General features: G+C 45.9%; 2 protein-coding genes across 2 annotated transcripts; both read left to right on the plus strand.

Annotated features, from left to right (window-relative positions):
• The first annotated feature begins 14,537 nt into the window (after positions 1-14,537).
• Positions 14,538-15,338, plus strand: LOC135810401 (uncharacterized). Its single transcript, XM_065323894.1, has one exon. It carries the CDS (start codon positions 14,538-14,540, stop codon positions 15,336-15,338), a length of 801 nt encoding a protein of 266 aa, XP_065179966.1.
• A 5,842-nt stretch (positions 15,339-21,180) lies between these two features.
• LOC135810402 (uncharacterized protein KIAA1958-like) lies at positions 21,181-22,638 on the plus strand. Its single transcript, XM_065323895.1, has one exon. It carries the CDS (start codon positions 21,181-21,183, stop codon positions 22,636-22,638), a length of 1,458 nt encoding a protein of 485 aa, XP_065179967.1.
• Positions 22,639-23,265: the final 627 nt, after the last annotated feature.

The following is a 23,265-nucleotide window of genomic DNA, read 5'->3' on the forward strand; positions in this document are numbered from 1 at the left end:
GCCCGTCCATGTACAATGATGGGAACATGCATTTCTGTTTTCTTCGTATTTGCCGGCTACTGTACTGTGGTATTACCGTATTTTTCGGAGTATAGTGCGCACCTTTGTATAACGCGCACCCCCAATCTTCATTGGGGGTGCGCACTTCAATCTTCATTGAAGTACATGCATTTCATATTCGGAGCATAGTGCGCACCTGCGATTTAGGGCCTAAAATAGCACATCTAAAGTGCGCACTATACTGTACTCCGGAAAATACGGTACAGCTGCAGGTCCCTTATATAAAAAATATGTTCAACCCCCTCCCACATACCCACATTATAAATATGAACTAACAATTTCACTGTTGGACTCGCAGGCGGCTAGAGAGCAAAGGAAAGGACCAGGGAACGACAAGTAAATTAGTTACGCTATAATGTCCACGAACAATTTCACTGTATTTGAAATAATTTTGTTTGATACCCTGAGAACTCTGAAACTTTGGAGCACTGTAGATTATATGTGGATACAACATTTATGGAAGGAAAAGTGGAATAATTTCTAACACATTGTTCAAATAATTATAGCACTGAATTGTTGAGATTGTGAGTACATTCCAATCAGCACTCTACATATTTATAAGCGGTGGAAATCGTTAGGAATAGGTCATGAGTTGTCAGAGTGCTCCAGTATATGAGAGAATGTTTTGTTTGTCTAATCGACGGCTCGTTTGAAGCCAGAGTTGTTTGAACTTGTTTCAGTCGACTTGATTCTAGATAGTAGTCGAAGGAGTACTATGAAGTACACACCACACGTAGTCCGTAAGGTATCTCGTGAGAATTCTGTCAGTACACATCAGGTATCAGCTTGCAAAGATGGATCCTCTCTGTTTCTTGAAAGCCTGTATAATTGGACTGTGGCTCCAGCGATTCCCTTCTCAGAGCAGATACCATACCCAATACCGTCAATGCATATTGGACAGACCTATATGCACAACAGAAATTGTGGAGAAAAATCTCTCAGCTCATGAAAATGTCAGTGAAGTTTGAACTGCCCTTGTTTGTGGCCATCAGTATAAGCCGGTGTAGTATCCCTGCTTTACAGTTTACGCATGACTAGTACTTTGCATGACTCTTAATATTACTCTTGTTACTACTTTCGGACAAGTCCTACATCATGATTCATGTACCTCACATATGATTTGATTACATCAGGAGTACCGCGCTTCTAGAAGATCATAGATCTTCCATGCGTGCTGCTGTCATCACTTCTAGTATCACTTCCTTTTAGTTACTAGTTGGTACAGTCATGACTCATGTACACATGTATGTCATGTTATTCCGGACTATTCCAGACCTTCCACGTCATATGCCCGATGAGTAATGTTGCTGACTAAATTGCATAATATAGATATCTCATCTTCTAGAATACCTCGCTTAGTCATTATGTTAATGTTACGTAATGCTCACTTCATCTACGTGTATAGCAATGATGCTCTAGGTTTACTTCTCCACTATTCTAGAACTTGTACTAGGAGGATGATTTCGTAATCACTGCAATGGCTTACTAAACTTACTTTCCTACCGCCGCCTGCTTTGCTATACATACTTTGCTTGCCTATAAAAGCTGCTGTGTTTCTCTGCCGAGCTGAGCTGAGAGCTGAGATCGGAGAGATCCGATAGAGATCAGAGAGAGAGCAAGTTCACTTTCACTTTGATATAAGATAACCTCCAGGCCGTGCCGGAGTAAGTTCTGATACGTTACTGTAGTTGACTGACTGTGGGTAGTAGCCTCCTAGCCTCGCCGACGCACGTTACATTGGTGGCAGCGGTGGGATTCGAACCCACGCCTCCGGAGAGACTGGTAGTATCCCTGCTTTACAGTTTACGCATGACTAGTACTTTGCATGACTCTTAATATTACTCTTGTTACTACTTTCGGACAAGTCCTACATCATGATTCATGTACCTCACATATGATTTGATTACATCAGGAGTACCGCGCTTCTAGAAGATCATAGATCTTCCATGCGTGCTGCTGTCATCACTTCTAGTATCACTTCCTTTTAGTTACTAGTTGGTACAGTCATGACTCATGTACACATGTATGTCATGTTATTCCGGACTATTCCAGACCTTCCACGTCATATGCCCGATGAGTAATGTTGCTGACTAAATTGCATAATATAGATATCTCATCTTCTAGAATACCTCGCTTAGTCATTATGTTAATGTTACGTAATGCTCACTTCATCTACGTGTATAGCAATGATGCTCTAGGTTTACTTCTCCACTATTCTAGAACTTGTACTAGGAGGATGATTTCGTAATCACTGCAATGGCTTACTAAACTTACTTTCCTACCGCCGCCTGCTTTGCTATACATACTTTGCTTGCCTATAAAAGCTGCTGTGTTTCTCTGCCGAGCTGAGCTGAGAGCTGAGATCGGAGAGATCCGATAGAGATCAGAGAGAGAGCAAGTTCACTTTCACTTTGATATAAGATAACCTCCAGGCCGTGCCGGAGTAAGTTCTGATACGTTACTGTAGTTGACTGACTGTGGGTAGTAGCCTCCTAGCCTCGCCGACGCACGTTACATTGGTGGCAGCGGTGGGATTCGAACCCACGCCTCCGGAGAGACTGGTAGTATCCCTGCTTTACAGTTTACGCATGACTAGTACTTTGCATGACTCTTAAAGGGGAAGTCCGGTGAAAAATTTAAATTTCAGGTTCGGTAGAGTTTCGGGCGCTGAGTCGAATGGTGTTGGTCCCACGTGTCTCCGACAAAGCGTTCTCGAGATATTTCCGTTTGAAAAACTGAGTTTCGGGGGCTGCGCCATGACGTCATGCGGCCGCGCCACACCCTCTGCAACGTCATAGCGTGCAGCTAGGTCAAAAGGAGTGCGTGAAAGCAATAGTGTCAGTGCTATTTCAAATGATTTGGCGACAGATAGTTTGGTGCAAGCGACCCCGAAGACCTGTAACTCCTTGTGAGAGTGAGGATGCAGCCATGGCTGACCTTCATGAGTTCGGTCTGGGGCTGAGAACCTCGGTATTCAGCTGAAGAAATGGCCACGCGGGCCGGTCAAGAGTGAGCGCTACTGAGTTTCCGACTGATGAAGAAGCAGCAGCTATTGCAGACGAGGCTGATCAGATCGCTGGAGAGCAGGGTCGCCAAAATGGAGAAGAGTGATGCGAGTGCTCTAAATGTTGTTCCATACCGATTAGATTCGCTTAGACTCCAGTAGCCTGCCACATGGTGATGTTTTGGTGCGAACTAACTTACTTGGAATATTTCGGACTACTCAATTGGAGAACAGTGCAGGCTCTTTGAACCACGGGCACGACTCTTCGCTCGCAACGCTATGGAATCTGAAAGTTCTAGGTCCGGGAGCTGTTCGCTGTTTTGTCACTTGTCACGGTTGTGCACTCATCGCTGTAACAGAAAATAATGAGGCGGGTGCGGAAAACTAAAATTTTCTTTCTCAAAGCACAACCACCGGCACCGGCAAGGAGAAACGCACGTTCTCTGACTACATCATACATGACTGAACAATACGACTGATACGAGTGTACATGACAAGTCCGTGTGTTGACTAGTTTTCTGAGTCTTGTGTCAGTTGTGACTCAAGTCTTGTACAAGTCATACTACCCCAGAACGGCAGTGCGGGAGTAGTTCCGTCTGTGATGAGTTTGTTGACTGCACTACAGCTAGATAACACACTGCACGCACTGCATGCACGCAGCGCAGAGCGCGTAGAGGCTGACGGAAAAGTCCAACTCGGAAACGGCTATAATACGGTATAACCTCCAGGTTTACCGAGCTGAAAATCACAGGGTACGTAGTGTTTGTAACACTGAATCGAATGGTCTTGGTCCGAAGAAGCTGCGACAAACGGCTCCCCAATCGAACGCGCTCCGAATATGGCCATTTTTGTACACAACTAGATGGTGTAGCTACCTGGCTGCACGCTGTGACGTCATCACCTGGATCTGGGTGATGTGCGCTCAAATTCGCACATGTTCGATTGGGCGTATCTGACGAACCATAAGCCGCAGCCTCCTCGGACAAAGACCATTCGACTCAGCGACCCGAACTCTACGGACTGTGAAATTTAAATTTTTCACCGGACTTCCCCTTTAATATTACTCTTGTTACTACTTTCGGACAAGTCCTACATCATGATTCATGTACCTCACATATGATTTGATTACATCAGGAGTACCGCGCTTCTAGAAGATCATAGATCTTCCATGCGTGCTGCTGTCATCACTTCTAGTATCACTTCCTTTTAGTTACTAGTTGGTACAGTCATGACTCATGTACACATGTATGTCATGTTATTCCGGACTATTCCAGACCTTCCACGTCATATGCCCGATGAGTAATGTTGCTGACTAAATTGCATAATATAGATATCTCATCTTCTAGAATACCTCGCTTAGTCATTATGTTAATGTTACGTAATGCTCACTTCATCTACGTGTATAGCAATGATGCTCTAGGTTTACTTCTCCACTATTCTAGAACTTGTACTAGGAGGATGATTTCGTAATCACTGCAATGGCTTACTAAACTTACTTTCCTACCGCCGCCTGCTTTGCTATACATACTTTGCTTGCCTATAAAAGCTGCTGTGTTTCTCTGCCGAGCTGAGCTGAGAGCTGAGATCGGAGAGATCCGATAGAGATCAGAGAGAGAGCAAGTTCACTTTCACTTTGATATAAGATAACCTCCAGGCCGTGCCGGAGTAAGTTCTGATACGTTACTGTAGTTGACTGACTGTGGGTAGTAGCCTCCTAGCCTCGCCGACGCACGTTACATTGGTGGCAGCGGTGGGATTCGAACCCACGCCTCCGGAGAGACTGGTAGTATCCCTGCTTTACAGTTTACGCATGACTAGTACTTTGCATGACTCTTAATATTACTCTTGTTACTACTTTCGGACAAGTCCTACATCATGATTCATGTACCTCACATATGATTTGATTACATCAGGAGTACCGCGCTTCTAGAAGATCATAGATCTTCCATGCGTGCTGCTGTCATCACTTCTAGTATCACTTCCTTTTAGTTACTAGTTGGTACAGTCATGACTCATGTACACATGTATGTCATGTTATTCCGGACTATTCCAGACCTTCCACGTCATATGCCCGATGAGTAATGTTGCTGACTAAATTGCATAATATAGATATCTCATCTTCTAGAATACCTCGCTTAGTCATTATGTTAATGTTACGTAATGCTCACTTCATCTACGTGTATAGCAATGATGCTCTAGGTTTACTTCTCCACTATTCTAGAACTTGTACTAGGAGGATGATTTCGTAATCACTGCAATGGCTTACTAAACTTACTTTCCTACCGCCGCCTGCTTTGCTATACATACTTTGCTTGCCTATAAAAGCTGCTGTGTTTCTCTGCCGAGCTGAGCTGAGAGCTGAGATCGGAGAGATCCGATAGAGATCAGAGAGAGAGCAAGTTCACTTTCACTTTGATATAAGATAACCTCCAGGCCGTGCCGGAGTAAGTTCTGATACGTTACTGTAGTTGACTGACTGTGGGTAGTAGCCTCCTAGCCTCGCCGACGCACGTTACATTGGTGGCAGCGGTGGGATTCGAACCCACGCCTCCGGAGAGACTGGTAGTATCCCTGCTTTACAGTTTACGCATGACTAGTACTTTGCATGACTCTTAATATTACTCTTGTTACTACTTTCGGACAAGTCCTACATCATGATTCATGTACCTCACATATGATTTGATTACATCAGGAGTACCGCGCTTCTAGAAGATCATAGATCTTCCATGCGTGCTGCTGTCATCACTTCTAGTATCACTTCCTTTTAGTTACTAGTTGGTACAGTCATGACTCATGTACACATGTATGTCATGTTATTCCGGACTATTCCAGACCTTCCACGTCATATGCCCGATGAGTAATGTTGCTGACTAAATTGCATAATATAGATATCTCATCTTCTAGAATACCTCGCTTAGTCATTATGTTAATGTTACGTAATGCTCACTTCATCTACGTGTATAGCAATGATGCTCTAGGTTTACTTCTCCACTATTCTAGAACTTGTACTAGGAGGATGATTTCGTAATCACTGCAATGGCTTACTAAACTTACTTTCCTACCGCCGCCTGCTTTGCTATACATACTTTGCTTGCCTATAAAAGCTGCTGTGTTTCTCTGCCGAGCTGAGCTGAGAGCTGAGATCGGAGAGATCCGATAGAGATCAGAGAGAGAGCAAGTTCACTTTCACTTTGATATAAGATAACCTCCAGGCCGTGCCGGAGTAAGTTCTGATACGTTACTGTAGTTGACTGACTGTGGGTAGTAGCCTCCTAGCCTCGCCGACGCACGTTACATTGGTGGCAGCGGTGGGATTCGAACCCACGCCTCCGGAGAGACTGGTAGTATCCCTGCTTTACAGTTTACGCATGACTAGTACTTTGCATGACTCTTAATATTACTCTTGTTACTACTTTCGGACAAGTCCTACATCATGATTCATGTACCTCACATATGATTTGATTACATCAGGAGTACCGCGCTTCTAGAAGATCATAGATCTTCCATGCGTGCTGCTGTCATCACTTCTAGTATCACTTCCTTTTAGTTACTAGTTGGTACAGTCATGACTCATGTACACATGTATGTCATGTTATTCCGGACTATTCCAGACCTTCCACGTCATATGCCCGATGAGTAATGTTGCTGACTAAATTGCATAATATAGATATCTCATCTTCTAGAATACCTCGCTTAGTCATTATGTTAATGTTACGTAATGCTCACTTCATCTACGTGTATAGCAATGATGCTCTAGGTTTACTTCTCCACTATTCTAGAACTTGTACTAGGAGGATGATTTCGTAATCACTGCAATGGCTTACTAAACTTACTTTCCTACCACCGCCTGCTTTGCTATACATACTTTGCTTGCCTATAAAAGCTGCTGTGTTTCTCTGCCGAGCTGAGCTGAGAGCTGAGATCGGAGAGATCCGATAGAGATCAGAGAGAGAGCAAGTTCACTTTCACTTTGATATAAGATAACCTCCAGGCCGTGCCGGAGTAAGTTCTGATACGTTACTGTAGTTGACTGACTGTGGGTAGTAGCCTCCTAGCCTCGCCGACGCACGTTACACCTGTCCCTGCGGGAGTTTGCGGAAAGAACTCTCGAAAACTTGCGCAAGAAATTACGGCAGAAAGTAACAAAAAATGCGACGAAAAGTGCGGAATGATGCAGAACTTGCCAGGAATTCGCGGAATTATTTTGCAGAAAATTGCGGATTTGGGCCAAATCACGAAGTTTGTTGCATTGTACATGTATACATGTATCTACTCGGGAGTCGTATAGTACTGTGCAATTAACCTACAGGATCATGGAAAGAACTGCGTGAAAAGTGCAAAAAAATGTGAGATATAGTGCAGAAAACAACAAAAAAACGCGGGAAATCGCGGATTTTGCTGATAATCGCGGGTTTGGGCCAAAATCGCGAAATTTGTTGCATCCGTGGAATCGCGATTTCCTGGAGGGACAGATAAGCCTATCGACTATAAGAATAATGTGCAAACAAACTTCTATAACCACAGCTGGGGCCATGAGTTGCGTTCGAGGCCTGCAATTCATGATGGCTATAGTATGTTGCATTGACCTGAGATCATATTATAAGACTTCCATGCCACATTGAAACACGCACCACTTTCGAGTACTTAGGTATCCCCCCACCAAATGGGCATTTGTTCTCGGGATGGCAGGCGTCACTATTCGTTATGCCTGGATCAGATTTCATTGACCCCAACTGTCATGAAGAATCATTTTTACTTTGACTGGATTTCAGTACAAGTTGTAGAACTGCAGAATCAATTTCGTTGTATTTGGGCACCCATTTCACTACAAACGCTCCATTGGGAAAATAGAATTTTTTAATAAATACATGTCCAAATTCCACATCTACCCAAATCGGAATACTTGATCACGTATTCAGTACGACACGGAATGTTTAGAAAACGCCATGGAATAGGAATTTGCTAACGAGAACTCCAGACCAGGGTACTAGCATACGAACAAAACAAGATAAAACTCACCAGTGTACTTGTGGTAATTCATGTCGGTGTAATATTCACGATAAGCAACGAGGCACCCTCCGATTTGATCAAGCTGCTTTGAAGTCTGGTTGTTCAGGTGATACAAACGGGCTCCCCGTTGTTACTTCCAGCAGCTTCACTCTCCCTGCGACAGCGGCTATCAACCTCTCTCTCCATCGTCAACAATTATCACAGATTCAACATTCTACATTATCAGCACTGCACTGGGTGAATATGTCTCGAGACGAATTTAGCGGATCAACAACGCTTCGCTGGAGATAAATTCTCCTCTGGAGGATCTTGAGGGTACCTGGAAGGGTATAGAAGACGGGATCGCTCACGACGTTGAGAGAACAAAGAAAACAACCTCCTCTTCGATTGAAAATTGGCCAAAAAGTACGTGAAATGTATGTGCGCAGATGCATTTCCACTGGTAAGCTAATCCCTCATTACGTCATCAGCGCTCGCTCGGCGAAATAATTCATTAATTCAAAAGTCGTCTTCCTGCTCGACTTGATCGCTTCTGGAGACTCGTTCTTGTTCGAGGTGTCTTCTCTTTCACCTACCTTCGTCTTGGCATCGAAAACTCGGCGTCGAAAATGAAGCCGGAGTGCCCCTTTAAGTATTTTCATTTGCGTCTTACTCAATCTGCGGACAGCATACTGTTCCGTTCTTTGTAAACTCATCAACGTAGCACAGAGAAAACGCGACCGTTTTCATGTTATTATGTTGATTTTACATGAAACATTTTTTGCTTTATGTGAAACAGAACTTTCGTGCACCGCCCTCCTGGATCCTGTAAGAAGACCAATGCCGCAATGGTCTGCAGGAGACATCAAGATAAAGGAAGAGAGGTTGGTTACGTTGATTTTGAGTGCTTCCTAACTTCCTGGGTAATTTCTGCTTCCCATGTTTTGAACAGAATCCACATGACTGTATCATTCGTGCAAAACATATACTTTTACTGTGTTTATACCAACCCGCTTGACTTTTAAAATTGCTGTTCCTCCTTCTTTTCTTCGTTTTCTTTCTTTGTACTCTTGTAAACTTTCTTGAGCATAATTATGCAATTCTTTTGAGTAACAGGCCTAGAGTCTCAGGGTTATCCTTAAAACACACTAAATAAGAGAATAACAAAAAAATACATTGTAAGCCTGTCCCAGTCCCAGTTCAGTACAGAACCGTCGATTGCATGATTTGAAAAGCGCATTCACCCGATGATTGAGTACACCTTACTGTCTGTCACATGATGTGGTGCACCCTATTGAGAGACAGTACACAGTACACAGTCACAACCTGGACAAGTGAAGAGCTGGATGGAAGGTTTGTTCAGTACGGAATAAAAACATCCGTACAGATCGTGGGTAAACGAACGAAAGTTTCAAAATCAGCAACCATAGGCATAGAGCATTGAGCATGAAAACAGTAAGGCATTTAGAATTTTAGTAGAGAGAAGGCCATTGCTATACACGAAGGCATTTAATATGGAGGACAGAAGACAAACCGGTGATGACTTGACTAAAGAAAACTGGAGAAACTAAGCTATTAGCGAAGGATACAAATTTTGAACAGACATAAAGTCATTCAAGGTGCAAGTTGACGTATAGGATGACTCAAACTTCCTGCGATTTGACAGCCGAGATATCTGCCTCCAATTGGGAACGGTGAAAGTTAACACCAGCTTCAGACTTGATCTCCGTGTCCTTTCTATCCCACTTCTTCACAGTAGAGTGGAAGGTGTCCGCTGCTTTCACGAATTCGTGCTTAGCTGACTGGACGGCTTTCTGGATCTTTCCTAGGTCTTTGGTCTTGGCAACGCCGGCTATCCTGATGATGGATGGCTGGAAGCTCGACAAGAACTCATCCACTTTAGAGTTCATCTCCATACTGAACACCTTGCCCTCATAAAGCTTGTCACCATCAGGCAGTTTCTCCCACTTTCTCAGTTTTCCTTTTTGGATTGCTTTGTTGATCTGCTCATTCCAGGTCTTAATGTTTGTCTTCGTATGCTTCGTGGCCGTATGAAGAAGGTCCAGAATTTTCTTGATTCTCTCCTTGGCTTGAAGAGTGTCAACTATCTTGATAGTGTTGCGAATGAGCTCTTCAACCATCGAGACTCGGATCATCGTCTTGATTACTTTCTTGACAATTTCCGTGGCTCCCTTCTGCGCCGTCTTCTCGGCTGCTTCCTCAACTGCTTTGTCCGCCGCCATTTCACCGGCTTCAGCACCGTCTTCAGCTGCTATGTCGGCTACAGTCGCGGCTGCTGTCTCTCCAGCTGCCGCTGCTGGGCCCTCAGCTGCAGCTGCGGCGGCGGCGTCCGCTGCTGCGTCTGCTCCTGCCGCTGCGGCTGCATCAGCAGCAGCCTGTGCCGCAGCTGCAGCCGCAGCAGTCGCGGCCTCACCGGCTGCCTCAGCCGCAGCAGCCGCACTAGCTGCTGCAGCTGTGGCTGCTTCGATAGCAATTTCCGCAGCAATTCCAATGATGATACCCATTTTCGGGAAGACTGACGATACTTGCAAACTGTAATTTTATTGTTCACGTTGGAAATGTTGAGGAAATTGATTCTAGTGACTGTTTCCAACTCTTTTATAAGCACAGCACAGGGAGTGCAATGTTGTTGGAGAGGAATCGGTATCAGACGAGCGCACCAGCCTCCATAACACCTGACAATAATCACTGAATCTCCCAATAAACAATCCGGAGCTGTAGTGGAGTGTGTTGAGTAGGATGATGGCAGTAGTATCCGGCTCCCGTGATAGAAGCTCGGCTCCAGCCATCCACTGGACCACTGGGGGCGGGCGAAGATACTAGAGCAACATTAGCAGTTAATGACGACCGAAATTATTATTCTCGGTGAAGTGTATTGTAGTCAGATGCAGAACCCTGTATGGTAGTCGTGTGTCAGGCAGGTGTCAAATCAAGTTGGAGGAAACGAGCGAGCTGCAGTGTGGGAAAACACCTTTCCTGTAAAGAATTTCCGGCGAGTCTCGAGTCTGTGCACAATCTGTTCATCTTCATCCAGGTTCATGAGTACTTGTCAAGTGGAGACTTCAGGAAGGAAGCCTTACTGAAGAGAGTGGCAGGACTCGCCAAAAGGTCAGCTGTTCACTAATCACCCCGTGACATTCGGGCTGTGGCTGGCACAAGACTGCCAGAAAAATTGAGCAATGACTCTACTGTTCAACGTCCCCTATCAGACATCCCTCCGAGTGTCCCTTAACCTTACAGCTGGCCAAGCTGGCCTGCATGCTCTCGTACTCACCTTTTGTCTCCTTTTGTTCTGTTGGCCTGGGTAGCTACTTGCGCGCCCATAATTGCCATAGCTACCCAGGCCCTTTATCTTGCCGTTCACACTTGATCTCTCTCTCTCTCTCTCTCTCTCTCTCTCTCTCTCCCCCTCTCTCTCCCTCTCTCTTTCTCTCTCTCTCTCCCCCTCTCTCCCTCTCTCTCTCTCTCTCTCTCTCTCTCTCTCTCTCTCTCTCTCTCTCTCTCTCTCTCTCTCTCTCTCTCTCTCTCTCTCTCTCTCTCTCCTCTCTCTCTCTCTCTCTCTCTCTCTCTCTCTCTCTCTCTCTCTCTCTCTCTCTCTCTCTCTCTCTCTCTCTCTCTCTCTCTCTCTCTCTCTCTCTCTCTCTCTCTCTCTCTCTCTCTCTCTCTCTCTCTCTCTCTCTCTCTCTCTCTCTCTCTCTCTCTCTCTCTCTCTCTCTCTCTCTCTCTCTCTCTCTTGTCTCACTCTTCCACAATGTACAATGTAGTCGTTTCGTTCGTCTTGGTCTCTGTCTCTTCGTCTCCCTAATAAATGTTCGACCTAACCTGTTCCCGTTGTCCGTCATGTCTGGAGAATACGTCGTCGTCCTTTTCGTACTCAACACATAATTCACCAGTCTAAAATCCACTATACAACGTTCAAACTTGGAATCAACTGTGAAGACTTAAGCTGGACATCGCTCACTATACAGTCCAGCCAGCAAGCATAATACAATCATGTCTTATTCAAAATTGGATGTAGTATCTGCTAAAGCCAGTGAACATTAACCGGAAAATCGCCTCTCACAAGTCGACCATCCTTAGTAGCAATATACGTATAAAGAGAAGTAAGTAGTGTCAGAGGAGCATATTCTTCTCAAATTGTGTGCACACACATACACTTGCACAATGCTAAGAAAACACCAATAAAAGAGAAGAAATACGATACAAATGCAACTCCAGCAGCCATGCAAACGTCCACCAGTTTACACAAACAGTCAAGAGGAATAACAATATTATAATATTATCTACGAAACGAATGCCTATGTGAGTGTGTGCACGAACATTTACACAGTAGTATAAGAGAGTGGGCCTCTTACATCCGCCGCAAGGTCGGGAGCCCCATTGCAGGTTATTGCTGCCGGCTGTGCTGAAACGGGCAGAGGCGTGACTGCTGGCCTTTGCATGCCGGTAGGCATTCGTATTAGGTAACGATTTCGTGTGAAGCTTTTGCGTTCAATTTTATATTTTCAATTGAGTGTTCTATCTATTTCGGAAACTGGGTTGTCTTTTTGCTTTGACTCTTCCTTCATGGTGTTGTGAATAAAACAGTTCTCAAGTATAAGAGAGTAATAGTGCCAGTAAAGTAAAGTAAATTATCGTGTCCGTTCCCGAAGGGAACTCACGACGGCCGCTACCACCCGTTAAATCCTAGCGGCAGATGCAGCGCCTAACGGTGGGGGTGAGTGGATACGTCTCACAACCACTGGCACAATAGTGCCAGTAGCCAGCATAATACTAGCACATGCTGAGAGTACGAAATATGTTGCGACATTGGAGGTGATTCGTGAAGAAAGTGTCATTTTATTGTTCACGTTGGAAAGGTTGAGAAAATTGATTCTAGTGACTGTTTCCAACTCTTTTTGTAAGCACAGCACAGCGAGTGCAACGTTGTTGGAGAGGAATCGATATCAGACGAGCGCACCAGCCTCCATAACACCTGACAACAATCACTGAATCTTCCAATAAACAATCCGGAGCTATAGTGGAGTGTGTTGAGTAGGATGATGGCAGTAGTGCCCTGCTCCCTTGAGAGAAGCGCGGCTCCAGACATCCACTGGACCACTGGATGCGGGCGGAGATACTGGAGTAACGTTAGCAGTTATTGACGAGCGAAATTATTATTATCGATATTGTAAGTATTGTCGTCAGATGCAGAACCCTGGATGATAGTCATGAACCAAATTAAAATTAAAAAAATTCACGGTTCGCGTGAGACTCGGCTGGAAGCCGGGTTTTCAGCATCCGTAGGAACGCCACCACCCTTCAAGGATCAAGGCGCAGATGCATCTCCTAAAGCGGTGGGAGGTGAGTAGATCAGCTCACCAGCAAGTGGTCAAAGACCGAAAATCCCATCCACTGCATCCATGTTTTCCTCATGCCAGGCCACGAGTTCCCAATTAACTGTGGGTCGCAGCACGGCTGGAAAAAATCCTTCCCCTTCCAAGCAGGACTTGAACCTGGTACCCTCTGTTTCTCAATCATGGTCTTAGACAATCCCACTATGCCTGTCTGAGTCAGTGAGTCAGGCAAGTGTCAAATCAAGATTGGAGGAAACGAGCGAGCTCCAATGTGGGGAAAGCACCTTTCCCATAAAAGATGTCTGAGTTAGAAAATATACTTCAAAGCGAACTGTTCAAGCACTATCCTCATCATTTTAGTTTACTAGTATGGCTACAGCCCCAGACCTGTAACGGCACTCAGCTGCTCGAGTCCATGCACAATCTGTTCATCTTCATCCCACTAATTACATCCCTCCCCAATTTCATTATTACTGCTTTCTATCTGCATTCGCCACCTTTTCATTGGGCAGATCTGCCTGTTTGATTTGCGAACTAAAATAAACACAACAACAACAACATCTGGATTCATGAGTACGTGTCAAGTTCATGAGTACGTGTCAAGTTCATGAGCATGTGTCAAGTTCATGAGTATGTGTCAAGCGGAGACTTCAGGCAGGAAGCCGATACTGAAGAGATTGGCAGGACTCGCCAAAAGGCCAGCTGTTCACCTATCACCTTGTGAAATTTGGTCTGTGTCTGGCACAAGACTGCAGGAAAAATTGAACAATGCCCCCACTGTGCAACGTCCCATATCAGACATCCCTCAGAGCGCCCCTAAACCTTACAGCGTTTACTCCCCTGACCAGTGTGATAATAGAAGTTAATAATTAAAATTATGTTGGACTCAGTACTGAGACAGTTGGGCCCATATGAGGTTTGCCCCTTTCCATAGTTCACCTTCTTGACTATAATATTATTATTTAGATAGCTGTCCTGGCGTAGCTATGGGCGCTGCATAGTTCCCTATCGGACTTCGTACACACAGCAGCGAATAAAAGGCGGACTCATCCAATGATAGGCAGACATCCTTGGTTTTGAGTTATTTTACTTCTTGAAACTACAACGTGAAAGTTTTTCTCGCCAATATGGGTATTGTTGTTGGTGTTGCTGGTGAGGTTGCAGCTGATGCTGCTGCTGAGGCCGCTACTGAAGCAGCAGCTGAGGCTGCAGGAGAGGCTGCAGCCGAAGCAGCAGGGGAAGCGGCTGCTGATGCAGCTGCAGAGGCAGCAGCAGAAGGAGCAGATGACGCAGCAGACGAAGCTGCTGTCGAAGCGGCGGGAGAAGCATCAGCCGAGGGAGCGGTCGAAGCTGCTGTTGAAAAAGCAGTTCCCGCGGGTTCGAGTCAAATTTTCAGGGAGGTGGTTCGTGCTGTCGTTATCGTCAGCTTGGTCAAGACAGCCATCACAGCCACCATTAAAATTGTTAAAGCTTTACTAGCAAAGGATACAATACAGAAACTGCTCGAGAAGCTTCACAAGGCTCTTCAAGACGCTCAAAACAACATGAAGACGTGGAATGACCAAATCGCCAAGGCCATCAAGGATGGAAAGCTGACGGAGATGAGGAAGTTGGAGGACGAGGTGGAAATGACTATAGGTTATCTCTTCAGTGCTGAAATGAATGCCAAGGTCACTGCCTTCCTCTCAGCTGTTCAAGGTCCCGTTTTGAATGTTAGCAGTGTCGCCAAGTCCTCGAAGAACATCGAAAAGATCGAGGATGCTCTTGGGAAGGCCAAGGATGCATTCCTGAAGGCCTCTGACCCTTTCTTGGCCATCGTGAAGAAATGGGATGCCAAGGATAATGCGATCAAGAAGGAAGCTGGAGTTGATTTCCAGGTGGCCCAGCTTGAAGCCAACATTAAAGCCGTCAGGGACCAACCGGTTTAATTGAGCGTCTGGCCCACCTGAATGTGAGCCATCAAACTTATGATCGTTGCGTCAACCTGTAGTATTAATTTCGATAAGGATTGCATCTGAAGACTAGCTCCAAAATTGTCCTTCGTTGATCTTGTGCCCAATGCATTTCGATATGACACACTTGCCAACCCAGCCAAAGCAAATCCCTTAGTCACATACCCATTTTCCCTTAATTTTCTCTCATTTCCTTTATTTTCCTGGTTTTCGCCAATTTCGGCCATTTTCTCTTTTTTGGGGCAATTTTTGATTAATTTTTGCGTATTTTTCCGCAATGTTTTGGCAATGTTTTATTCATTTGGGACTCATTGCTCATTGGGGGACCAAAACCTGAGTTTCTTTTTTGTCAGATCGCCCCTACATGTGTGATTCTGTGAAATGCAGGGTCGCATGTGCCCTTGCCACACGATAAAACAACCTTTTTATGAACACTCATGGTTCAGTGCCGATTCCGGTAGTTTTTCGATTAAAGTCAAAAAGCCTCGGTAGGCCGGCAGTGACCGTAGTTTCCCGGTACAATACCGGGAAAACCGGTATTGTTGGCAAGTATGATATGATTGCGTCTCAAGACATCTCCTTAAATTAACACAGGTCTCGATTGGGTAGTGGCAAGTGGAGACTTATATCATACATGAATTCTGGTGTAGAACATTTTGTTTAGTGTCTTTCATCCACTATCACACTACTAGTATAACTACATGACTGTGCTGATAAAACCATTACACTGTAGTGCTGGTGTGTTTTGTTTGAGGTCACAAACGATCCACCAGTTGTGTGCGAGGGGGCCAGTGGTTTGGGCCAGTGCGAGGTGGTCAGTGGTTAGGGCCAGTGCCACCAACCGCATCAGAGTCAAACCATGCACGACCCAGTGTCACCACTGTTTATCATATGCACCGGCTTACAACAATGTATAGATTTTTGGTTGGAGGAAAGCAAATCAGCACAAGAAGCACAGAAGCCATATACTTTCGACTAGGTTATAAGGACTTGCTTAGTAATAATACAGCACGCATATAGCTCATGAAAAATCCAATGAGGGTCATGCATCTGTCGACAACGTCGAGCCAGTGCGTTCTGTCTGAGGCAAGTTGCTCCGCTTCCAAAAGAGATATATTGAGAAGTAAAAGGTCATTCCTAATATTGTCCACCCATCTGGTCACCGGGCGACCTCTGGGCTTCTTTATATCTGTTATATTCATTGCCATGTGAAGGGCTTTGTAGGACACAGCGTCCTTCCCTTCGCGAATGACATGTCCAAACCATAATAAGCGCCGGCGTCTACAGACTTCACTTATTGGGCACTGAGCAGTTTTAGCATAAAGAGAATTATTCGAAATTTTATTGGGAAAGATGATTCCAAGTATGTATCTGACTTTACGGCGGTGCCATACATCAATTTTGCTTTCTAAGGCTTTTGTTAGAGTCCATAGCGCGCAGTTATATAGGAGAACTGGCAAAATGAGACAGTTGAACATGCTTAAGCGGGACTGCGGGGTATGGCGTTTCCATGATACACTGGAAAATGCCCGTTTCGCTGCTATTACACGTGCTTCAATGTCCTCCGCTGACCCCAGATGAGAACCCAACAGTTCAACCGACCTCCAGGAGGCATCTGACTTTGTAGCTGTTACAAATTGTGTTTCGCTGATATTTAGTTTTAAGTTGTCTTCTGCGAAGATGGGTTCGCATTTCTCTACGGTTGCTTCAACTGCTGTCCGGCTGTGGTCATGCACTGTTGTATCATCTGCATACAGGGTGAACTTAGTAGGTAGATTGACTTGTTCCGGGCAGGCTTCTCTGATCCTCTGCATTGCACCTTCTGCGTAGACAATATACATAAGGGGTGACAGGGGTCCCCCTGCACCACTCCAACATTAGTTGGAAATGACTGATTGAGCTGCTTTCCCAGCTTCACGCGAGCAGAGGTTTCGGAGACTAGTTGTTGAATAGTGCTAACACAGGCTTGCTTGCTACCTTGTTAATCACCATTGTATTCGACTTGAAGAGCAATGGTACGAAAGGCGTAGTCGAAAGTATAATGGCTTCTGTGCTTCGTGTGCTGCTTACAATGTACATTCCACATGCTGTTTATCATGGACTGCCACTGCTAACGACTTCAGGAATATCGACGCCTCCGGCGCACACTGCCCATTGGTGGCGAAAACCAACGGCGTGAACGAGCCGCGGTCGACGTTGTTGATCCGGCTCGAGTAATGGCACTTCTTTTGCCTCTCATTGTCAAACAACTGGCTCGCTACTCCCAAACGCGGCAGCAAAGACGGCCTTGGGTGGGTAATCCGAACATCAAAAAAGGCGTTTTGGTGTCGCATCCCGAAACCGCGGGCCCATATGTCTGCACGAGCGGCATCAGCTCTAATACTCGAGACCGTTTCACGGTGGAGAGGCAGCAGAACAGGCTCCAACTCGACATCATACGCCACCTCGGACATGGCACCAGCCAGCAGGTCCCGAACCTCGGTGTGACGTTGCGTTGGGTACCCACCACAGGGGCATGTCATAGCGTGGTGGCTTGCCATGTCTTTGCCACACACGCATGATGTTGACAAACCTTCCAAGGGATGGCCATATCGTAGATCCACCGCATCACGGAAATCCGTCTTGCTTAAAACGGTCCCAGGCATTGCAGTTGCAGGTGGAGTTGTCAACCAACTTGAGACGCCATCTTTACCTGCGACCTCTACCAGTAGCCGTTGCGTGGGCAGGAGGCCGGATCGGATCTCCTCCAAGTTCCGCTGCTGAACACGGCGCGCTGCTCGAGCACCTGCAGCCAATGTCCTGCATGCTGTTACCATAGCCGACACCTCATGCGTGGAGCTGCCACCGACTACCTACTCCACCATAGATGCAATGGCGTCTCGGCACAAGGTGCGCTCAGCGGCCGCCTGTGACACATAGCTGCGCACCGCAAGACCACCACCAAGCTTTGCCGGAAGGGAAAGCAATGCTCGTAAACCTCCCTCAACCGGCACAGAATGGCCCGTGAATGCAGGCAGCAGCTGATCATTAATGACGCGATCCAGGGGTGCGTATAGTGCCCCGTCAGCATTAGTGGCCGTGCTCCGACTGCATGCGCAGCAAGTGCACGCGCCCGCAGTCGCATGCGCAGCAAGTGCACGCGCCCGCAGCACGTGACTGGGGCATGACTGCACAACACCAGCAAACTGTTACTTCAAGCTAGCACGACGGTGAAGCCAATATGTGCCTCACCAGCGTGCAGTAGTAGTAGGTACTGCGAACATGACATGCAACAACAGTCCCGCAAGAGGTGCAAAAACCGCAGGTGAGGAACACACACACGCCGCAAAGGGATAACCCTACCAGCAAGTCCCCCACGCCCAAAGCGGGCCTGCACGGCAAGGCACAGCCGCCCCTAGGCAAAGTCAGCAACAGGAAAACAGGGAAATTACAATGGCTACTCAGCGGATAGACAGCCCATCTGGCTTTAAGAATGGCCTATAGTCTGTTTCAAAAAGATTTACAATCAGGTTTGGGTCTTAAAAAGTATGAAGATAAGGGAAATTTGGACAACAAAGTACATAGAATGGCCGACACGGCAAATTGTTCTGTGAAGGTTTCGGAACAATTGGATCAGCCATTAAGGAGTTAGAATTTCGGCCAGGTTTCCGGCCTTTTCCCATGGTTTACAATTTGCCCTGGAAGCCAGTATCGATTTTTTATCAAAACCCACGATTTATCCTTTCCTTTTTGGCCTTGTGGTTCTGAATGCTGTCTGCTGACCATGAAGTTGTGAGTTTGAATCCCAACCTATCCTTAAGTCAAACTTTTGTTCTTCATTGTTTTGGTGATAAAGCTGGTACATTGTACAAGACAAAGAAGATGGCTGCACCAAACGACTTGTTGTTGTTGTTGGAGCTCGCGCTTCCTGCCAAACTGACTGACACTTGACCGGCTCACGCCATGTGAACACACCCACAACACTGCAATGGTGTGAGTGACTATGGAAGTCATTGCACTGTAACTTTTTGAGATTTATTCTAGTATTTCAAGATCGCCAATTTTTTTGAATTTAGCAGTCAACGCTGTCTTCTATCAGCGTTCACAAGCGTCTGCTTTTCTCAAAATGTCGTCGAAGTCACACGGATAGCTTTGCCAAGTCATGGCCTTGGGAATGAGTCCGTGTCGATGTCGTTTTCGTCACACGGTGAGTAAATTGCATCGCAGCTCAAAGAAACTATTTTGGTCACAAAACGAATTGGGATCCATGCCGCTCGTCAACATTTACAACACTTTCGTTTCGACATGTCCTCTCTGACTCCATTATCGATACGAGGAAGAACTCGTTTGTTGTAAACCAGACGTACATGACTGTATCCACGACTACGTGAGTGAGTTGTCATTTTTCCTGCTTTCGCGCGGAATATTTCTTCGTTCGGCCGACTTTGCTTCGTCCTCGTTGAAAAGTGATCCTGAAAAAAAGGTCGATTCGCAAAATTATGTTGATTTTCAATGTACGAGATGACATGCGATTGCTGGCTATGATAGGGCTTTCAAATGCAAGATCATAACGTGAAGCAACTTGGAAGAATGAGTATGAATGCAAAATGTATCGGGTAATGCATGTAGGGCGATTGTGCGGGTTCGTCCCAGGTAATGCCTTGAAAAAATTAGGAGAATTGAAAAATTTATAACATGGCCCTATGCTTTTTTGCCTAGGTCATCAAGGTGGTAGACAGTGTCGTATTACCCTCGACCGTACCTGTCCCGTATCGTACCATCAAAGACGGCTGGCCACAAAAAGCTGGCCACAATATTCTAATAGGGCTTTCAAATGCAAGATCATAACGTGAAGCAACTTGGAAGAAATAGTATGTATGTGAAGTGTATCGGGGGGGGGGGGGGGGGGGGGGGTGCATGCAGGGCGATAGTGCGGGTTATGTCCTAAAAATAAAGAGGAGAAATGATAAATTTACTGTGCTCTTTTTGCCTAGGTCATCAAGGCAAAAAAGCGTAGCGCCCTGAGCTTCCAAGCTCTCTCGTCATGAAACACAAATTGATGATACACTGTAGGTTGAAGATTGATACACATTCCTTGAGAACTGTAAAGCCTAGTTCACATTCAACGCAACGCTGATGGTACGGGACGTAAGGGCCTGTGCGGACGGCTGGGGTGAGCTGTAAAATCTTGTACGATTCGTACGACGCGATGTGCTGCAGTCGTTGCTTTATCACATATCAGGTGATGGTTTCCATGGATTGAACCAATCAGAGGCCTTCGTAGGCGGGTGATATAGGCCGATATCACCCCGCCTAGCCCATATCACCCCTGCTGCTCTATATCACCCCTGCTGCGTACACCGTACGCATATACTCGAAAGCGTACTATAAATGCACTCCATATTTAGCACTTGATTGTTCCTGCTAGGCCCTACGCTACAGGCCCTACTGCCGCGCCTACCCCCCCCCCCCGCCCCTTTGGCCTTGCTGGCGAAAGCGGTGGGGGGGGGGGGGGGGTCTACCAGGTAGGCTCAGTAGAGCCTGAAACATAGGGCTAGAAGGAGCAATCAAAATGCTAAATATGGAATGCAATATAGTACACTTTAGAGGAATTGGAATTTATACTAAAAGTTAGTAAACAAGAATTCCGAGAATAGTACGCCTAAGTTGCAGGAAATACAACATGACCAAGGAAAACACTTACCAAGAATGGAGTCATTGATTCCGTTCCTAGAACAATGAGCCAAGGACCCTCATGGTTTGTGCACACGTACACAGAAAGCACAAATACTTGACAATACTTCTGGGTCTGGTCACTTTCGGTATTCTTACCAGTAAGATGGCTAGCTTTGACTTGGGTGCAAGTGATATTGACTTGGAAGATGCAGAAGTTTTGGATGCCGCTTCCAACTACTTCAACTTTTTATCTACAGATGAAATAGCCAACATGTCAGGATTCTCTTTATCATCTACAGCAACTGCGACGTTAGCAACTGGTGAGGTGGTGGAAAAGACCACTACTGAAAAGCGCGTTTCGTCAGAACAGCACAGCAGTGAAGAAAGAGTTAAGCGATTTGTGCAAGTGTCTGAGTCAGATCTGGATAGGATACGTGAAAGTCGTGTTCCCGCAAACACCAAACGAGCTACTAAGAACTGGATGCGTGTTTTTGACACTTGGTGTGTGGAGAACAAGAAAACGTGCGACTTGAAAACAATACAAGCGACTGATCTAGCATCTATCCTGAAGCATGCCTATGTTGAAATCCGTCAAGTCAACAAACAGCCGTATTCTAAGAACAGCTTACTGCAGTTTCGGAGTGCCATTCACCGTGAACTGCAAGAGCTGAAGCGCACCATCAATCTCTATACTGATAGTGAGTTTATCGAGGCTAACCAAGTACTTGATGGCTACCTAAAGCAGTTAAAGAAAGACGGCCTGGTAGCACCAACGCAGCACAAGCCTCCCATCTCCGATAGCGACAAAGAAAAGATCTACAAGCACCTCGGTGACTGGAAGACAAATGCGGATCACCTCACCTACCTTGTCTGGTTCGTCATCACTTACCACTTCTGTCTGCGTGGTTCGGAGATTCAGGCGTATCTAACATCCGACGACCTGGATGTGAAGACCAACGACAAAGGCAAAAGATACATCACATTAGCCACAGCATTCGCCCAGAAGAACCAGCAAGGCGGCATTAAAGGAAAGGACACGGTGTCTGATGGGATGATAGTGTCCGACTGGCAGGTGGAAGCCGTCCTACTCCTCACTTCAAAGTTGTCTGTGAAGTCCAAGCGACTCTTTCAGATACCACGCAAACATTACCAGCCAGAGGATGCAGAATGGTACACAGGCCAAGTGTTTGGTAAAAACAAAATCGATGGCATGATGAAGAAGATGAGCGAAACAGCGCGACTAAGCCAGATCTACACCAACCACAGTGTGCGCGCCACCGCCATTACGACCTTGGCTAAGCAAAATGTGAGTGCCACTACAATCATGCGTACTTCCGGCCATCGGAATGCCCAAAGCCTAGACTCGTACTTGCAGCCAAGCGAGCATGACAAGATGAAAACTGCTCACCTGTTGGACGTAGACGCCATTGATGAAGCACTGCAGTGTGCGACTCCGGAGGAACTGCAGGCCTTGGAAGAGCCTCAGGCACCTCCCCCGTCAGCTTCTGTCACTACCAGTTCATCCACGGTGACGTCGGAGAATAGCGCAAAATTCATATTCTCTGGCAACTTCAGTGGTGCCGTTCACATACATGTGAACGATGTGAAGGAACTGCGCTGAAGTTGGCTCGTTTCTGCAATGCAGTGTTCCATTTACAATTTACAATACTCCATTTCAATCAACTCTTCTATTTCCACTCCTCTATACTTTTCCTTCCTACCCTTTGCTTTACCTAAGTTCAAACTAAACTCTACTGTGGCAATGTAGTTGTGTAGCAGGAAGAGCATTAAGTACGGTGCACATGGTGTGTAGGGTCATATGGGATAAGACACATGGTGTGTAGGGTCATATGTGATAAGAAGACACATGGTGTGTACATGGTGTGTACATGGTGTAGGGTCATATGTGATAAGTAGAATATCACCCTCGTAGCTCGGGTGATACCGTACCCTCATATCAATCCCTTCTGCTTCGCAGTCGGGATTGATATTCGCCGGTATCACCCTCGTACTCATGAGATATTCTTTACACCCTCGTAGCTCGGGTGATACCGTACCCTCATATCAATCCCTTCTGCTTCGCAGTCGGGATTGATATTCGCCGGTATCACCCTCGTACTCATGAGATATTCTTTACTTGTTCAACAGCGAACGGCGCAAGTCAAAAGGCAAGGTACGTGACGGGGTGACTTTCGCACTTAATTTCTTGTTTTTCAGGACTTCTTTTTAGTTATTTCTCCTTGAATGA

This window comes from Sycon ciliatum, chromosome 2 (genome assembly GCF_964019385.1).
Source record: "Sycon ciliatum chromosome 2, ocSycCili1.1, whole genome shotgun sequence".
Taxonomy (NCBI): domain Eukaryota; kingdom Metazoa; phylum Porifera; class Calcarea; order Leucosolenida; family Sycettidae; genus Sycon; species Sycon ciliatum.

Bases quoted from the DNA above. Each gene is read 5' to 3' on its own strand.
- LOC135810402 (XM_065323895.1), top strand. From the start codon at position 21,181: ATGGCTAGCTTTGACTTGGGTGCAAGTGATATTGACTTGGAAGATGCA.
- LOC135810401 (XM_065323894.1), top strand. From the start codon at position 14,538: ATGGGTATTGTTGTTGGTGTTGCTGGTGAGGTTGCAGCTGATGCTGCT.